This window comes from Crocuta crocuta, unplaced genomic scaffold (assembly GCF_008692635.1).
Source record: "Crocuta crocuta isolate KB4526 unplaced genomic scaffold, BGI_CrCroc_1.0 scaffold323, whole genome shotgun sequence".
NCBI classification, from domain to species: domain Eukaryota; kingdom Metazoa; phylum Chordata; class Mammalia; order Carnivora; family Hyaenidae; genus Crocuta; species Crocuta crocuta.
In genome coordinates, this window is record NW_027536465.1 from 430,050 (window position 1) to 445,203 (window position 15,154).

Here is a 15,154-nt window from a genome sequence, read left to right on the forward strand (position 1 = left end):
ATTGCAGAGCCCAATGCAGGGCTTGAACTCATGACTCAGATCAAGACCTGAGCTGAGGGGGCACCTGGGTGGCTCAGTCAGTTAAGCATCTGATTCCTGATTTTGGTTCGGGCCATGATGTGACAGTTCGTGGGATCGAGCCCCGGTTCAGGCTCTGTGTTGGCATCGCAGAGCCTGCTTGGGACTCTCTCTCTCCCTCTCTCCTGCCCCTACCCTGCTCATGCACATATGTGCTCGCTCTCTCTCTCAAAAATAAATAAAAAAAGGAAAAAGACCTGAGCTGAGACCAAGAGTCAGACACTTAACCGACTGAGCCACCGGGCACGCCTAGAGCATTTCTCGTTGTCACAAATTGGGGCAGTGCCGCCAGCATCTCCTGGGAAGAGGCCAGGGATGCTGATAAACATCCTATGAAGAATTATCCAGCTCCAGGTGTCAACAGTAACAAGGCTGAGAAACTGTGGTATAAACAAAGGTGGAAAAAGCTCAAACCCAGTCCACAGTCTGGGAGGGGCTTTTCATACTGTGGACCATGTGAGCTTTCTCTGCACCCCCAACATATAAGCACAACCCTGGCCCCATCTCCTATCTCTTAGCCTCTACTCTATTCATATCAACAAACTGCTTCCTGTGCCTTCTGCACAGAGTCTATGACCCTTCATTTATTGTATTAAAATTTTTTTTTAGGGTTTATTTGTTTTTGAGAGTGAGACAGAGTGCAAGCGAGGGGAGGGGCCAAGGGAGAGGGAGACACAGAATCTGAAGGCAGCTCCAGGTTCTGAGCTGTCAGCACAGAGCCCGACGCAGGGCTTGAACTCTCAACTGTGAGATCATGACCTGAGCCAAAGTCAGATGCTCAACCGCGCCACCCAGGCGCCCCTTGGGCCTTTTCTGTTATAGAAGAGTTCTGCCAAAAGATTCTGCAAGCCTGAGGATGTTGAAACCCAACTTAGGACACACAGCTCTTTCTTGAGGCTTGTTAGGAAATCACCTGACTCAGAGGAACAGAAAATGAAAGTAAAGAGGTCACTAGAAGGGCCTGCAGGTTAGATCCCCACCAGCCTGGACGCCAATTCCAGTGCCATCACTCCCTACTGGGTGACCCGGGACAATCGAGTTATCTTCTCTGAGCCTCCACTTCCTCATCTGTAAAATGGGGGCATATGACTTATCTCACAGGGTCGCTGTGAGAATCTGATGAATTCATGTAAATGGCCGGGCACTTAGTGGTGCCCAGTGTTTATCACACTGGCTCCCAGTTCTTTCCCACTTGCCTAGAGAGACCATTTGCCCCATTTTGTTGCCGACCTCCAGATTTCAGTTCTTCTGGATTGAGCCTGCTTTGTGCCCCAATCTGAGACCCTCTATCTCTCAAGGGCAGAGAGGAGAAGGGAGCCCTCCTCATCCCCTTAAGCCCACTCCCACTCTACATACTGGAAGGGCACTTCTAAGAGAGTCAAAGTCTGGGGCATCTCAGACCCATTTCACCTGACCTCTCTTCCTTCCTCACCTGTGCCCTCCTCCTGGCCAACCCCCTTCAAACACCCGGGACTTTTCCCCCCTCCTGGGGAATTTGACCCTTCCCATCCTTCCAGACTTTATTTCAAATTGTGTCCCTGACTGGAAAGAAAGCTCAAGGGGAGGGCAGATTTTTGCTCATCTCTGCCTCCCTGCTTTCTAGAACAGGAGCCAGCGCGTAACAGGCATTCGACAACATTTGTAGAAGCAGTGAGTGCGCACCAGGACACCTGCCAGCCCCGCCCTGGCACCCTTTCCTCCCGAGAATACCCAGGGAACTTGGTTCCTGATTCCTACTCAACACCCCATACTGGTCGGGACTCTAGAAACGTAGGTACCCAGTTAAGGGGCGGGGCACGAGCTACTCCAAGGCAAAGACCTTGTTCCGGGTATCTGTGTCCCTCGCCCCCCTACCTCCACCCCAGCAGAGCGCCCGGCTCCTGGAACCTTTCCAGCATCTCAGTGACAAGCAAGCGATTGTCACAAGTTTCTTGTAGGAGAAAAGAAACCGAAACCAGTTCGGGAGGGGCCGGCTCATCCCCACCCCCAGCGCTGCCCAGGGCGCCAGGGACAGCTCTGCCCCGTCTGCCNGGGGCAGGAGGAGCCGTGAGAAAGGGGTCGCCCGACCTCCGTTACCTTCGCCACCCGCTTGCTGGCTGACATCTCGGGACCAAGAGTTGGGGGCTTCCGAGCTCTGCAGGAGAGCGGCCTCCGGCCAGCGGACCNGCGCTGGTCCGCCCATCCGGGTTCTAGCTGTAGCTCCGCCGCGGGACGCGGCCCCGGCACCCCCACCGGCGCCTCCAGGCAGCCTCCAGGACACCCTCTCCGTGAGTCAGCAGGGGCTGCTTGAGGTGCCAGCGCAGCCCGGCCGCAGGTCGCCCGAGGCCTCCGCCGTCACACCGCCGCCCTGAGCCGCTGGAGCGCATTCCCGGGCCCCCCTGGACGAGCTACACTCCCGCCCTGGGCTCAGTGTCCGTCTCTAAAAATGGGGGTGGTGGAGGCGTAGACGACGTCCCCTCCAGGGGCCCCTCCCCTGGCAGCTCGGGTCCTTTGTGGTGTCCAGCGTTCGCTGGTGGGACCGCAGGGATGCTTCTCCCAGGTGGCGGCTTGGTGCGGAGCACCGCGAGGGGGCGCTGGTGGACCCAGTCCTCTCGCTGGGCGGGTACCGTGCACGCTTCGTTTGGCCCTTGATTAGGTTTAAGGTTTAGTGAGGGCCTACTCTGTGCTGATTTGCGCAACAGTTGGGTGGAGGGAGCCCTAAGATGGACTTCAGGAGCGGGCCTCCCTTAGAATGCCACCGGGTCCATGACAACCCGGCCTACTACGCGCTTCTCCCAGCCTGGGGTCTCCACCCCTCTGTGCAGGGCGGGAGACCCTTCCTTACCCGGAGGCTGAAGCCACCGTGAAACAGCAGCCCCCAAGCACTGGGCAGCATCAGGGGAAGAATCTCCTGGTAAATTTGGACTCTTTGGGAGGAACGAACACAGAGTCCTCACTCCCACCAACTTTTTTTTCTTTTTAAATATTTTTATTTTATTTCTAGGAGAGAGAGAGAGAGACAGTGTGAGCAGGGGAGGGTCAGAGAGAGAGGGAGATACAGACTCCGAAACAGGCTCCAGGCTCTGAGCTGGCAGTCAGCACAGAGCCCGACGCGGGGCTCGAACCCACCAACCGCGAGATCATGACCTAAGCGAAAGCCGGACGCTTAACCGACTAAGCCACCCAGGCGCCCCTCCCACCAACTTTTTTCAAAAGTCCAAATGAGGAAGGAAAGAGGCGTATCTTAAGCACATATTTTGTTTGAGTTCTGGGCTCTGTACCCCACATGGTTTTGATCTAAATCTGTTAGAACCAAGTAACTTCTCAGCTCAGATGCGGGATGTATTTGGAGAATGATTAATTATGTTTAATTCAATTCAATAAACTAACCGGGCATCTTCTATGTGCCAGAAATGAATAAGAAACTGTCTGAAAGATGGCGGAACAAAGGCATTTGAACCCACCCCTGGTCATTTATTTTTGTTCATAAGCATTTACTACTGAGCACCAGGCACAGCCTTTAGGAGACACCCTGATGAGAAAGTGAGGTCCCTGGGCTGCCTGGCTGCATCTGTCCCTTGAAGCATGTGACTCTTGATCCTGGGGTTGTGAGTTCAAGCCCCATGTTGGGTATAGAGGTTACTTAGACACAAAATCTTAAGAGGGGCCTGGGTGGCTCAGTTGAGCATCCCCCTCTTGATTTCAGCTCAGGTGAGGATCCCAGGGTCATGGGATCCAGCCTCTTGTCGCTCTCCATGTTGAGCGTGGAGCCCGCTTAAGATTCTCTCCCTCTGTGCCTCTTCCCTGCTCTCTCTCTCTCTCACTCTCTAATAGAATAAATAAAAGTAAAATCTTCAAAAAGGGAGGTTCCTGCCCTTGAGGGGCTCTCAGTCTATTTAGAGGGAAAGAATGCAGCCCCCATATTTTTAATACACAGTAGAAAGCATAAAGATGTAAGGAATCATCTGATGCTGTGGGAGCCTGGAGGACTGCCGTTTGATCCAGCTTCTGAGAGGGGCAGGGGTTTTCTGGAAGAGAGAAGTAGGCAGGTAAATTGCGAAGTATGAGGAGTTAGTTAGAGTGAGAGCATGGGATGAAAGTGTACCAAGGAGAGGAACTAGCATGAGCAACGGGCCCGGGCGGTACACATGGCGACAGGAAGCAGTCCCGTATTGTGGGATGAAAGTTTTTGTCCACAGGTTCTTCCTTTCCGTTGCAGAAACCCTGCATCCCCTGGGTGAATTCAGTCTTGAGTTAGCCCAGGCTCCCTGTGCAGGGATGGATCCCAAACCCCCACCAGCAGAAAGACCCACGTGGTGCATGGACTTCACGTCCGTACACAGTGCAAGAAGCCTTCCTGTGTCTGAGCCAGTCCCGAAGACCTGGGTTGTAGCTCTGCACCTGCCCCCCAACGGCCCTATGGCTTTGGACTGGGCCATGGAAACCCACACCTGCTTCCCAGGAAGGCCGAGTTCCTGGAAGTGAAGAACTTTGAAAACTATAATCAGATATAAGCAATCAGCTTCGGCAAAGTACTGACCCGGTTTGTGCTTCCATTTCCTTACCTATAAAATGGGGCTAATAATAGTGGATGTGAAGAGTAATGAGCTAAGAAAGTAATGAGGGGCGCCTGGGTGTCTCAGTCAGGAAGGATTCAACTTTGGCTCGGGTCATGATCTCCCGGTTCATCAGATTGAGCCCTGCCTTGGGCTCTGTGCTGACAGCTCAGAGCCTGGAGCCTGCTTCAGATTCTGTGTCTCCCTCTCTCTCTGCCCCTCCCTTGTCTCTCTCTCTCTCAAAAATAAACATTAAAAAGTTTAAAAAAAAAGAGTAATGAGTTGATATTTGGACAATAAGTGATAGTTAAATAACAATGCTGATAGTAGGGGGCGCCTGGCCGGCTCAGGTGGAAGAGCATGTGACTCTTGATCTCAGGTCCGAGTTTGAGCCCCACATGGGGTGTAGAGATTACTTAAGACAAACAAACAAACAAACAAACCAATGTTAATGATAGTAAAAATCAGGGCGCCTGGGTGGTTCAGTTGGTTAAGCATCCAACTTCGGCTCATGTCTTGACCTCATGGTTCATGAGTTCAAGCCCTGCATCGGACTCCGTGCTGACAGCTCATAGCCTGGAGCCTGCTTCAGATTCTGTGTCTTCCTCTCTCTCTGCTCCTCCCTCATACTCTCTCTCTCTCTCAAAAATAAATATTTAAAAATAATAGTAAAAATAATACTAATAAATATTAAAACTATGTCCAGTGCCTGCTCGGGAAGGAATGTGTTGGGTTGGAAGAACAGAGATGTCTGAGTTTCTTAGAGCAATGGTGACACTATCTTCCCAAACAGGAGAACCCTTTTAGCTTTTCTGTGAACAAGTCATTGGCATTTATTCCCCCGTTCTGCAAAATGTCTTGAGCGTGTACCCTGGGTTGAGCACCATGAGGTGGGAGCAGGGTGAGGCCGACTCTGTCCTTACCATTGGTAGAAGAGACACACATCTGTGTGGGTGACAAAAGATTGCAGGAGAAGGGCGTCTATGCTTGACTTTTTTTTTTTTTATTGTTGAGAGACAGAGAGAGACAGAGCATGAGCAGGGGTGGGGCAGAGAGAGGAAGACACAGAGTCTGAAACAGGCTCCAGGCTCTGAGCTAGCTGTCAGCACAGAGCCCGACACGGGGCTTGAACCCATGAGCTGTGATATCATGACCTGAGCCGAAGCTGGACGCTTAACTGACTGAGCCACCCAGGCGCCCCATACAATGTGAAAAGTATGTTATAATCTGTGTAGGTAAAGGAAAAATAATATTTGCCTCTGTGTGTGCACGTCTGTGGTAGGATGCAAGATACTGTGCTTGTCTCTAATGCAGGTAACTAGGTGACGGGTGTGGAGGGGAGGAAACCTTTCACCACAAACCTCATTTCCTTCTAAATTTTTGAGCATCACGAATGAACTACCTGTTGATGCAAATGAACAAAGCTTTGAGAATCTCTAAAAGTAAAAAAGAAAGTTTCATTGGAACCAAAGTCAGGACAGCTGCCTGGGGAAACACGCTCTTCACAGGGAAGAAAATGTTCTGGAGAATGAATAGATTTTACAGGGCTATATACTCTTTACATCTTGTAAAAGCCCAAAAGACTATAGATTTGCATATAGGCAGGAATCACGAGTTTTATCCTAAAGGAATGCAGGAAATAGGAGCACTGAGCGATATCTCAAGGACATGATGGCTTTCTTGAGGCTGCTCATTCACAAAGCAGATGTTCAATGCATGTGTGATGGGCCGTAAATCTTTTGGTTTGAACAAAGTTTATATTTAGTCATGTTGCCTTAGAAAGAAATCTGAAATGGTTTCCCTTGTATATCAGGCCTTTCGAGAGTTTTTCTCTCATCAGCCTCTTCAAAAATGAATAACATTTAGATTTTAAAAATATTCTTCCTTTAGGGGCACCTGGCTGGCTCAGTCAGTTAAGTGTCTGACTCTTGATTTTGGCTCAGGTCATGATCTCAGATCATGAGATCAGAGATCGAGCCCTGCATTGGGATCCATGCTGGGCATGGAGGCTGCTTGACTGTCTCTCCCTCCCTCTACCACTCATGCTCTCTCTCTCTCTCAANGGGCACCTGGGTGGCTCAGTCGATAGAGCGTCCAATTTTGGCTCTGGTCATGAACTCACTTGTATATATACATTTTTTTTTTCAAGACAAGCCAGAAATAAAAATTGTTCATGTAAAACCCCTCAGTTTTAAAGATTCTCTGTTTTTACATGAACAATTTTTATTTCTGGCTTGTCTTGAAAAATGAGGCTCTTGGCAATTACAGACCTGTGTCCGGTTTTGGCAATGGTTGGCTGGACCAAGTAGGGGCTGCTCCTTTAGAGAAAGAATTCATGCCTGTTTCCCGTCTGCACCACTTCCCGGTCTGGCCAGCTTCATCTCCTTTCTTAGCTGCTTGGCCCCATGAGGAACCCTACTCTGCAGTCTCTTCATACTTGTTGCTGTAGGGAGCAAGTTTTGCCACCCAAGATATGGTTCTTTGGCATATTGATTTTCTTTAAGTATATTTATTTATTCTGAGAGAGAGGGAGCATGAGCAGGGGAGGGACAGAGACAGAGAATCCCAAGCAGGCTCCGCGCTGGGGCTCAATCCCACAAACTATGAAATCGTGACCTGAGATGAAATCAAGAGTCAGATGCTTAACAGACTAAGCCACCCAGGTGCCCCTGTCTCATGACCAACTGGAAGAATCTGGAAAGGTGGAATAAAACTTCTTCCTCCCCAGTACTATATTCTTCTCTGCAAACTCTTCTTTCTGCCCCAGCATCAGGGGTTTTCTTCCTGAGAGCTGTGGTCTTTGCAAACCCAGATGGGTACGTAGATGGCGCCATGTCCAGTCCTGGCTCAGGATGCCTCCAGGGGCTTCAGGGTGAAGAATTGTCACCTTGCACCCTTAGATAAGGCAAAACCTTCCTTTGTGACAGCTCCATCATTGACAGGGGTGTTGGAGATCATCTGAAAAGGAGTTGGAAAAAAAATACTTTTCAGAATCCATGGGCAGCGTGGTATCAAACCTGTATTTAAAGACTACAGAAGGGCGCCTGGGTGGCTTAGTAGGTTAAGCGTCCAACTTTCACTTAGGTCATGATCTCGCGGTTAGTGGGTTCGAGCCCCGCGTCGGGCTCTGTGCTGACTGCCAGCTCAGCGCCTGGAGCCTGTTTCAGTCTGTGACTCCCTCTCTCTCTGACCCTCCCCTGCTCACGCTGTCTCTCTCTCTCTCTCTCTCCTAGAAATAAATAAAACATTTAAAAAAATTTCCTTAAAAAAAAAAAAGACTACAGAGTAGGAGCACCTGGGTGGCTCAGTTGGTAGGGTGTCCGATTTTGGCTCAGGTCGTGAACTCACAGTTCGTGAGTTCAAGCCTGGTGTCGGGTCGGGCTCTATGCTTATAGCTTGGAGACTGGAGCCTGCTTCCAATTCTGTTTCTCCCTCTCTCTCTGCCCCTCCCCCACTTGTGCTCTGTCTCTCTTTGTCACTCAAAAATAAATAATCATTAAAAAATAATAACAAATAAAGACTACAGAGTATATACATTTATGTTTGCTTGTTAGAGAGAATTCAGAAAAGATACTTAAGAACCTAATAGAGTAGTTATCAGTTTGGAAGGAAAAAAAAATGTGTCTATAGTCAGCAAACCTTTTCCAAACTATCTGCCTTTCATTGTCTTTGAGTTATTGTACAACTCTATAAATTGTAGTAGCTGAGAGCATGCAAAATATTTTTATAGACATGCAAATTCTTTCTGTCCAATAAAAGTTTAATTGACTTCCTTTCCCCCACCCCATGGAAAAGCCAGTTTTGTCTTTATTTACATATTCAATTCATTACTCTTGATCTATAAATGTGTCTGTTTTCAGATTCTGTGATTCTAACATCTGCCTGGTTCCCTTGTTGATTAATGAGAAGAATGATATCCTTAACATGTGTCCATTTCATATCTCTCTGAGTCATGATTTTGCCTTTTTCTATTTTTTGTTTTTTTTTCTTATTTAAAAAAATTTCTTTTAATGTTTTATTTATTTCTGAGAGAGAGAGAGACAGGGTGAGCTGGGAGGGTCAGAGAAAGAGGGAGACACAGAATCCAAAACAGGCTCCAGGCTCTGAGCTGGCTGTCAGCACAGAGCCCAATGTAGGGCTCGAACCCACGAACCGTGAGATCATGACCTGAGCCGAAGTTGGACGCTTAACCGACTGACCAGGTGCCCCTGGGTGGCTCAGGTGGTTAAGCATCTCGGCTCAGGTCATGACCTCATAGTTCGTGAGTTTGAGCTCCGCATCGGGCTCTGTGCTGACAGCTCAGAGCCTGGAGCCTGCTTCAGATTCTGTGTCTCCCTCTCCCTCTGCCCCTCCCCTGCTTATGTGCTCTCTCTCTCTCTAAAATAAATAAACATTTAAAAAATGTAAACAGTTATAGATTAAACTGGAAGGATGTTTAAGAAACTGATAAGGAGCATGGTTGGTTTAATGGGTTGAGCGTCGACTCTTGATTTTGCTCAGGTCATGATCCCGGGGTCGTGGGAATGAGCCTCACATCAGGCTCCATGCTGACAGCACAGAACCTGCTTGGGATTCTCTCTCTCCCTCTGCCCCTCCCCTGCTCATGCTCTCTCTCAAATTAAAAAAAAAAAAAAAATAGAAAAGAAAGAAACTGATGAGTGGATTCTCAGTTTCATGAGGAAAACTGGGTATCTTGGGATGGGGTGGGAAGGAGACTTACTTTTCACTGTTCACTATTTTAAAATTTTCATATGTGAATAACCATCCATTCAAAACTATAAACAAATATAATATGACTTTTATTTTATTTTTAATTAATTTATTATTTTTATTTATGTATTTTGAGAGAGTACAAGTTGGGGAAAGGCAGAGAGAAGGAGAGAGAATCTCAAGCAGGCTCTGCACTGACAGCATGGAGACTGCCTCGGGCCTTGAACTCACAAACTGTGAGATCACGACCTGAGCTGAAATCAAGGGTCAAAGACTTAACTGACTGAGCCACCTAGGTGCCCCATACAATGTGATTTTTAAAGAAAAGTAATGGAAAAGGGGGAAAAAAAATAGGAAGGTTAACCTGGATTTTAAGAGCATGGAATTCAGAGCCAATCAGACCTGGATTTAAAGCTCTGACATTTTCTTTTTTTTCTTTTCTTTTCTTTTCTTTTCTTTTCTTTTTTTTTTAAGCTCTGACATTTTCTAAGTGATTCTGGGCAAGTTACTTAACCTCCCTAAGCTTTAATTATCTATAAAATGGAAATAATTATACCATGTTCCCAATGTCCTTGTGAGGATTATGTGAGATTTGAATATGAAAGTGTCTAGCCCAGGGCCAGAAAGACAGTAAGCACTCATACCAAATCTGGACCACAGGACTATGATAACCAATATTGTCACCTTCGTCACCTTCGTCATCAAATCCAGTGTCCCCCCAGTACAGGAAGAACCCACAGGAGTGTCAAGCAATTTTAGGTGTACAGGCTAACAAAAAAGTCACAGACCGAGAAAGCTTTTCCTTTTTCAATTTCTTCTGACCCTTCTTGATTTCTCCAGGACAAAATATTAACGTGGTGCTTGTAGGTCTTTAAAGTCCTAACACATGTTAATCTCCTTTTTACAGAAGGACTTGGTGGGGAGGAGGGGGGTCACCTTGGTGGCTCAATTGGTTAAGGGTCTGATTCTTGGTTTGGGCTCAGTTCATGATCTCGCGGATCCTGAGTTCGAGCCCCACTTCGGGCTCTGTCTGGGCAATGCAGAGCCTGCTTGGGATTCTCTGTCTTTCCTTCTCTCTCTGCCCCTTCCTTACTCGTTTTCTCTCTCTCTGTCTCTGTCTCTCTCTCCCTCTCTTTCTCTCTCTCAAAAGAAATAAAGAAATTTAAAAAATGGGGCACCTGGGTGGCTCAGTCAGTTAAGCATCCAACTTTGGTTCAGGTCACGATGTCAGTTTGTGGATTCGAGCCTGGTGTTGGGCTCTGCACTAACAGTTCAGTGTCTGGAGCTTGCTTCAGATTCTGTGTCTCCCTCTCTCTCTCTGGCCTTCCCCTGCTTGTGCACTCTCTCTCTCTCTGAAAAATAAATAAACTTAAAACAAAGCAAAACAAGGACTGGAGAAGCACAGAAAGGAGGTATAGAAATTTCAGCAGGCAGAATCAGCTAGAAGTTAGGAACCGCAGTTCTGTTTTCATTGTGTTTCTTTTACAGGTACATTCATTCCAGGGTTGCATTCTGATTTTCATGGGCCCTGAGCACTTTTGCCTTGGTGGGACCATCCTCTGTTAAATGAAAAAAAGATAGAAAGAGAGAGAGGGAGGAAGGAAGAGAGAAAGAGAGAGAGAGAGAAAGGGATGGGGCCGGTGGCTCAGTAGCTTGAGCTTCCGACTTCAGCTCAGGTCATGATCTCACAGTGTGTGAGTCTGAGCCCCACATCGGTCTCTGTGCTGGCAGCTCAGAGCCTGGAGCCTGCTTTGGATTCTGTGTCTTCCCCTCTCGCTGCTCCTCCCCCACACTCACTCTGTCTCTCAAAAAAATAAACAAACATTAAAAAAAATTTTTTTAAAGAAAGGGAAAGAAAGAAAGAAGGAAAGAAAGAGGGGGGAGGGAGGAAGGAAGGAAAAGAAAGGAGAGAGTGAGGGAAGGTAGAGTTTAAAAATTGTATTTTATGACTGAACTGGTATAAATAAGAGTATAAACCAGGCTGGACTCATTTTTGTCTTTTCTCTTCTGTTTTTAAAGTTTGTTTGTTTGTTTGTTTGGGGGGGAGGATCAAAGACGGAAAGAGAGAGAGAATCCCAAGCAGGCTCAGTTCTGTCTGTCTGGAGCCCGACTTGGGGCTCAATCCCACAAACTGTGAGATCATGACCTGACCTCAACTGACTGAGCCACCCAGCCGCTCCTTTTCCTTCTGGTTTTAAAAGAAATTTACATTGAAGCATTTTCTAGGCCCCTAAAAGTATCCTGGGTTCAAGGCTCTGTGCCTGGTTGGCCCTGATTCATTCTATTTATGGTGAATGCTACCGATTTTCCAATTACAAAGGAGATATCAAGTTTCCTTTTTATAGAAGTGTATTCAGGTAAACAAAATGAGTCTTAAACAGTGTCCTGTTTCAGTTCTGGAGGCCGTAACAAAAGACCACAGACCAGATAGCTTCAGCAATGGTGCTGTATTTTGTCTCAGGCCTGGAGGCTGTGAGTTTGAGTTCAGGGTGCTGGCAGAGTAGATCTCTGGCGAGAGAGAGCCCTCTCCCTGGCCTTCAGACAGACTTCTTGTCTTCACATGGAGGGGATACACGTGTGTCTCTCTTCCTCTTCTTAGAAGGCTTCCATCATGTTAGATTCGGGTCCCATCCTTGTGTCCTCGTTAACTTTACGAGTCTAAGGTCTCCATCTACAGGTACAGTCACATTAGAGGTAAGGGCTTGGACACAGGAACCTCTTGGGGCGGCGGGGACACAGTTCAGTTTAGAGCTAATGTGAAAGAACACAGGTGTGTAAGACTGTGGCAAAAATAAAAGCTATCATTTTAATTTTTAAATTTTTTAATGTTAAAAATTTTTTTTTAATCTTTATTTTTGAAAGAGAGAGAGACAGAGCATGAGCAGAGGAGGAACAGAGAGAGAAAGAGGCAGAATCTGAAACAGGCTCCAGGCTCTGAGCTGTCAGCACAGAGGCCGATGCAGGGCTCGAACTCATAAACTGCCAGATCGTGACCTGAGCTGAAGTCAGACGCTTAACCTTAACCAACTGAGCCTCCCAGGCGCCCCTAATGTTTAGTTTTTGAAGGAGAAGAAGAGAAAGAAAGAGCACAAGCAGAGAAGAGGCAGAGAGAGGGAGACATAGAATCTGAAGCAGGCTCCAGGCTCTGAGCTGTCAGCACAGAGCCCGACGCGGGGCTCAAACTCATGAGCCATGAGATCATGATCTGAACCAAAGTTGGACGCTTAAGTGACTGAGCTACCCAGGCGCTCCAAAAGGTCTTCATTTTAGAGATTAAGGAGACTGGGGTCTAGAAATACAAAGCCTCATGGAGCCAAGACTGGAATTCCTAAGCCTTCTGGGTCCTTCAGGGCCTTTCATGACGAGGCAGCTGGTTACTCCAGCACACTCCGGAGACTGAGACGACCTCTCGGGGCCATAGGCCTTCTCCAGCGGGACCAACCCCACAGCCTGCTCTGGCCAAGCCCAAGGCCTGGGGAGTCGCTTCCCAGAGGACCCCTGGAGGAAACCACTTCACGGATTCAGATCAGGGTTCTGCTTCCCTCGGAATACCGTTTCAAAACCATTCAGAAAGGCCAACAAAGGACAGAGTCCCTTTAAATCCAGGCAGCAGCACCTTGTTAAAAAAAAAATAATAGTAATAAAGAATTGCAGGAGCTTTGAAGAAGAGTAATTTAGCAGTCTGACTACGAGGCCTCTGCCAAGGCCTGAGGACCGACTCCTGTCACCCAGGTAACAGCATCCCCATCAGAGGCCGCCTCCCGAGACAGAGAGGAGGGGCCCTGGTGGCCCCTCCCCCAGGGTTTTGTCCTCTTCCATCCATTTTAGCCTCCTGGACTAGAAGGTGAGGAGAAAGGCCGGGGCCTGGCAGGAGAGCCGAATCTACCAGTGGGTCTGCTTTCCGGGTCAGCTCTCTGGAGAAAGAGCTGTGGGAGATGAAAGTGTAGTTTTTGAAAATGTGGACGGGGTAGAGATCTGGGAGCTGGGAGCTTTTGCTACTTCTGCGAGCTGCTCCTTGGCCTAAAACATGGCCCAGAAACGCCCTTAGGGAGCTTCTGAGTAAATGAAAAGACTGGACTGGGTTTGAATCCCAAATGAATACTAAACCGAGCAGGTAAACCCAGGGATGAAATTGAGCAATGATAGAATATAGTTGGATAGAAAGCGACAATACAGCCTTATTTGTAATATTTTATCATTTTATTTATTATTTTTTAAAAATGTTTTATTTATTTCTAGGAGAGAGAGAGAGAGAGAGAGAGAGACAGCGTGAGCAGGGNATTTTATCATCTTAAAGAGATTTTCTTTTTTAAGATTTTCTTTTATTTTTATTTTTAAGTTATTTACTTATTTTGAGAGAGACAGAGAGAAGGGCGAGGGGCAGAGAGAGAGGGAGAGAGAGAATCCCAAACAGACTGCATTGTTAGCACAGAGCCTGACAGAGGCTTGAACTCATGAACTGTGATATCATGACCCAATCTGAGGTCAGCCGCTTAACTGACTGAGCTACCCAGGCGCCCCTTACGATTTTGTTTTTATTGAAATTTTTTTAAATGTTTATTTATTTTTGAGACAGAGAGACAGAGACAGAGCATGTGTGGGGGAGGGGCAGAGAGAGAGGCAGACACAGAATGCAAATCAGGCTCCAGGCTTTGAGCTGTCAACACAGAGCTCGACGCAGGGCTCAAACTCATGAACCTCGAGATCAGGACCTGAGCTGAAGTCGGACGCCCAACTCACTGAGCCACCCAAGCAAGCACCCCAAGGTTTTATTTTGAAATAATCTCTACACTTAATGTGGGGCTCCAACTTCTATTCCTGAGATAAAGAGTCACATGCTCTAATGACTGAGCCAGCCAGGGCCCCACCTGGTGGCCCAGGTGGCTACTTGTGATATTTTATAATTTTTACCAAAAGACCATTTGTACCCCGCAAGCAAATGGAGGTGACTAACGTTAATGTTTAAATGTCTATCTGTTTAACTGAGGGGTGTTTTTAGCAGGGAAATGAGAGGAACCCAGGGCTTGCATTCTTTTTTTTTTTTTTTTTTTTTTTTTTGGGNCTTTTTTTTTTTTTTTCCAGGGCTTGCATTCCTAAGGAAAACAGGACTTGAGTATATTGGGATGGGGGTGGAGGAGATAAAGAAAATGCCTTGACCTTGAATTGTTAATGGACTCCTGGCTGCAGCTGTTTCTCTAGAATTTAGGGGAGGGTTTGCTCTCCCTCCTCCCTTCCCCATGTAATAGTTCTGTGTCTCTCCTCTGAGTCTTATCAGCTCTGTAGAGGCGGTAACAGGCACCGCTGGTCTCTGGGTTGCAGCTGCCAGAAGTGACTGTGCGGATGGGGTGTGTAGGAGAAAATAGCTGCTAGAAGGCATGGGGGGACAATTTAATCTGTGTCCTTGATGGCCAATATCAAAGGACCTTGGCCATTCAATCATTCCACAGTTATCTATCGAGTGTCTGCTGTGTGGCAGGTGATAGGCTGAAAGGAAGCTGCGTGGGCCAGAAATGGAATCTGGGCCTTTCACAAGGCAGGCGAGGCTTCTGAACCACAGGGACACCTCCATGAGTGCCCTGCCTGTGCGCACCCCCCACGCCCACGCCCAGTCTCAGCTGGCGACACCGGTGTGTAATTGATGCGCTTCTCTTCCCACCCGCTCTTCCTGCCGGTGGGTTGTCTTTCCTTTCCTCTACCCAGATGAGGGATGGAGAGTGGTCAGAGAGGTGGAAGGGTTAGGGATCAACAGGTGGGGATCCCAGATCCCCTCTGACAGGGTGAAGAGCTTGGGTTGAGTTCATTTCCAAGTAAGTCGCCCACCTTCTCTCCCG

At 47.8% G+C, this 15,154-nt stretch overlaps 1 protein-coding gene and 1 long non-coding RNA gene across 3 annotated transcripts in view; both read right to left on the reverse strand.

Moving 5' to 3' along the window:
• UBE2L6 (ubiquitin conjugating enzyme E2 L6) overlaps nt 1–2,239 on the reverse strand; it is a 10,259-nt gene extending 8,020 nt beyond the window's left edge. Inside the window, exon 1 of the mRNA XM_077748864.1 lies at nt 2,155–2,239. Within this exon, the coding sequence (XP_077604990.1) occupies nt 2,155–2,181 (27 nt within the window). The 5' untranslated portion in view covers nt 2,182–2,239. The remainder of the gene's footprint in view (nt 1–2,154) is intronic.
• Nucleotides 2,240–7,170: 4,931 nt separating this feature from the next.
• Nucleotides 7,171–15,154, reverse strand: part of LOC144218902 (uncharacterized) — a 35,963-nt gene continuing 27,979 nt past the window's right edge. For both annotated transcript variants that reach the window (XR_013331287.1, XR_013331285.1), the window contains exon 5: nt 7,171–7,571. This is a non-coding gene — a long non-coding RNA (uncharacterized LOC144218902). The remainder of the gene's footprint in view (nt 7,572–15,154) is intronic.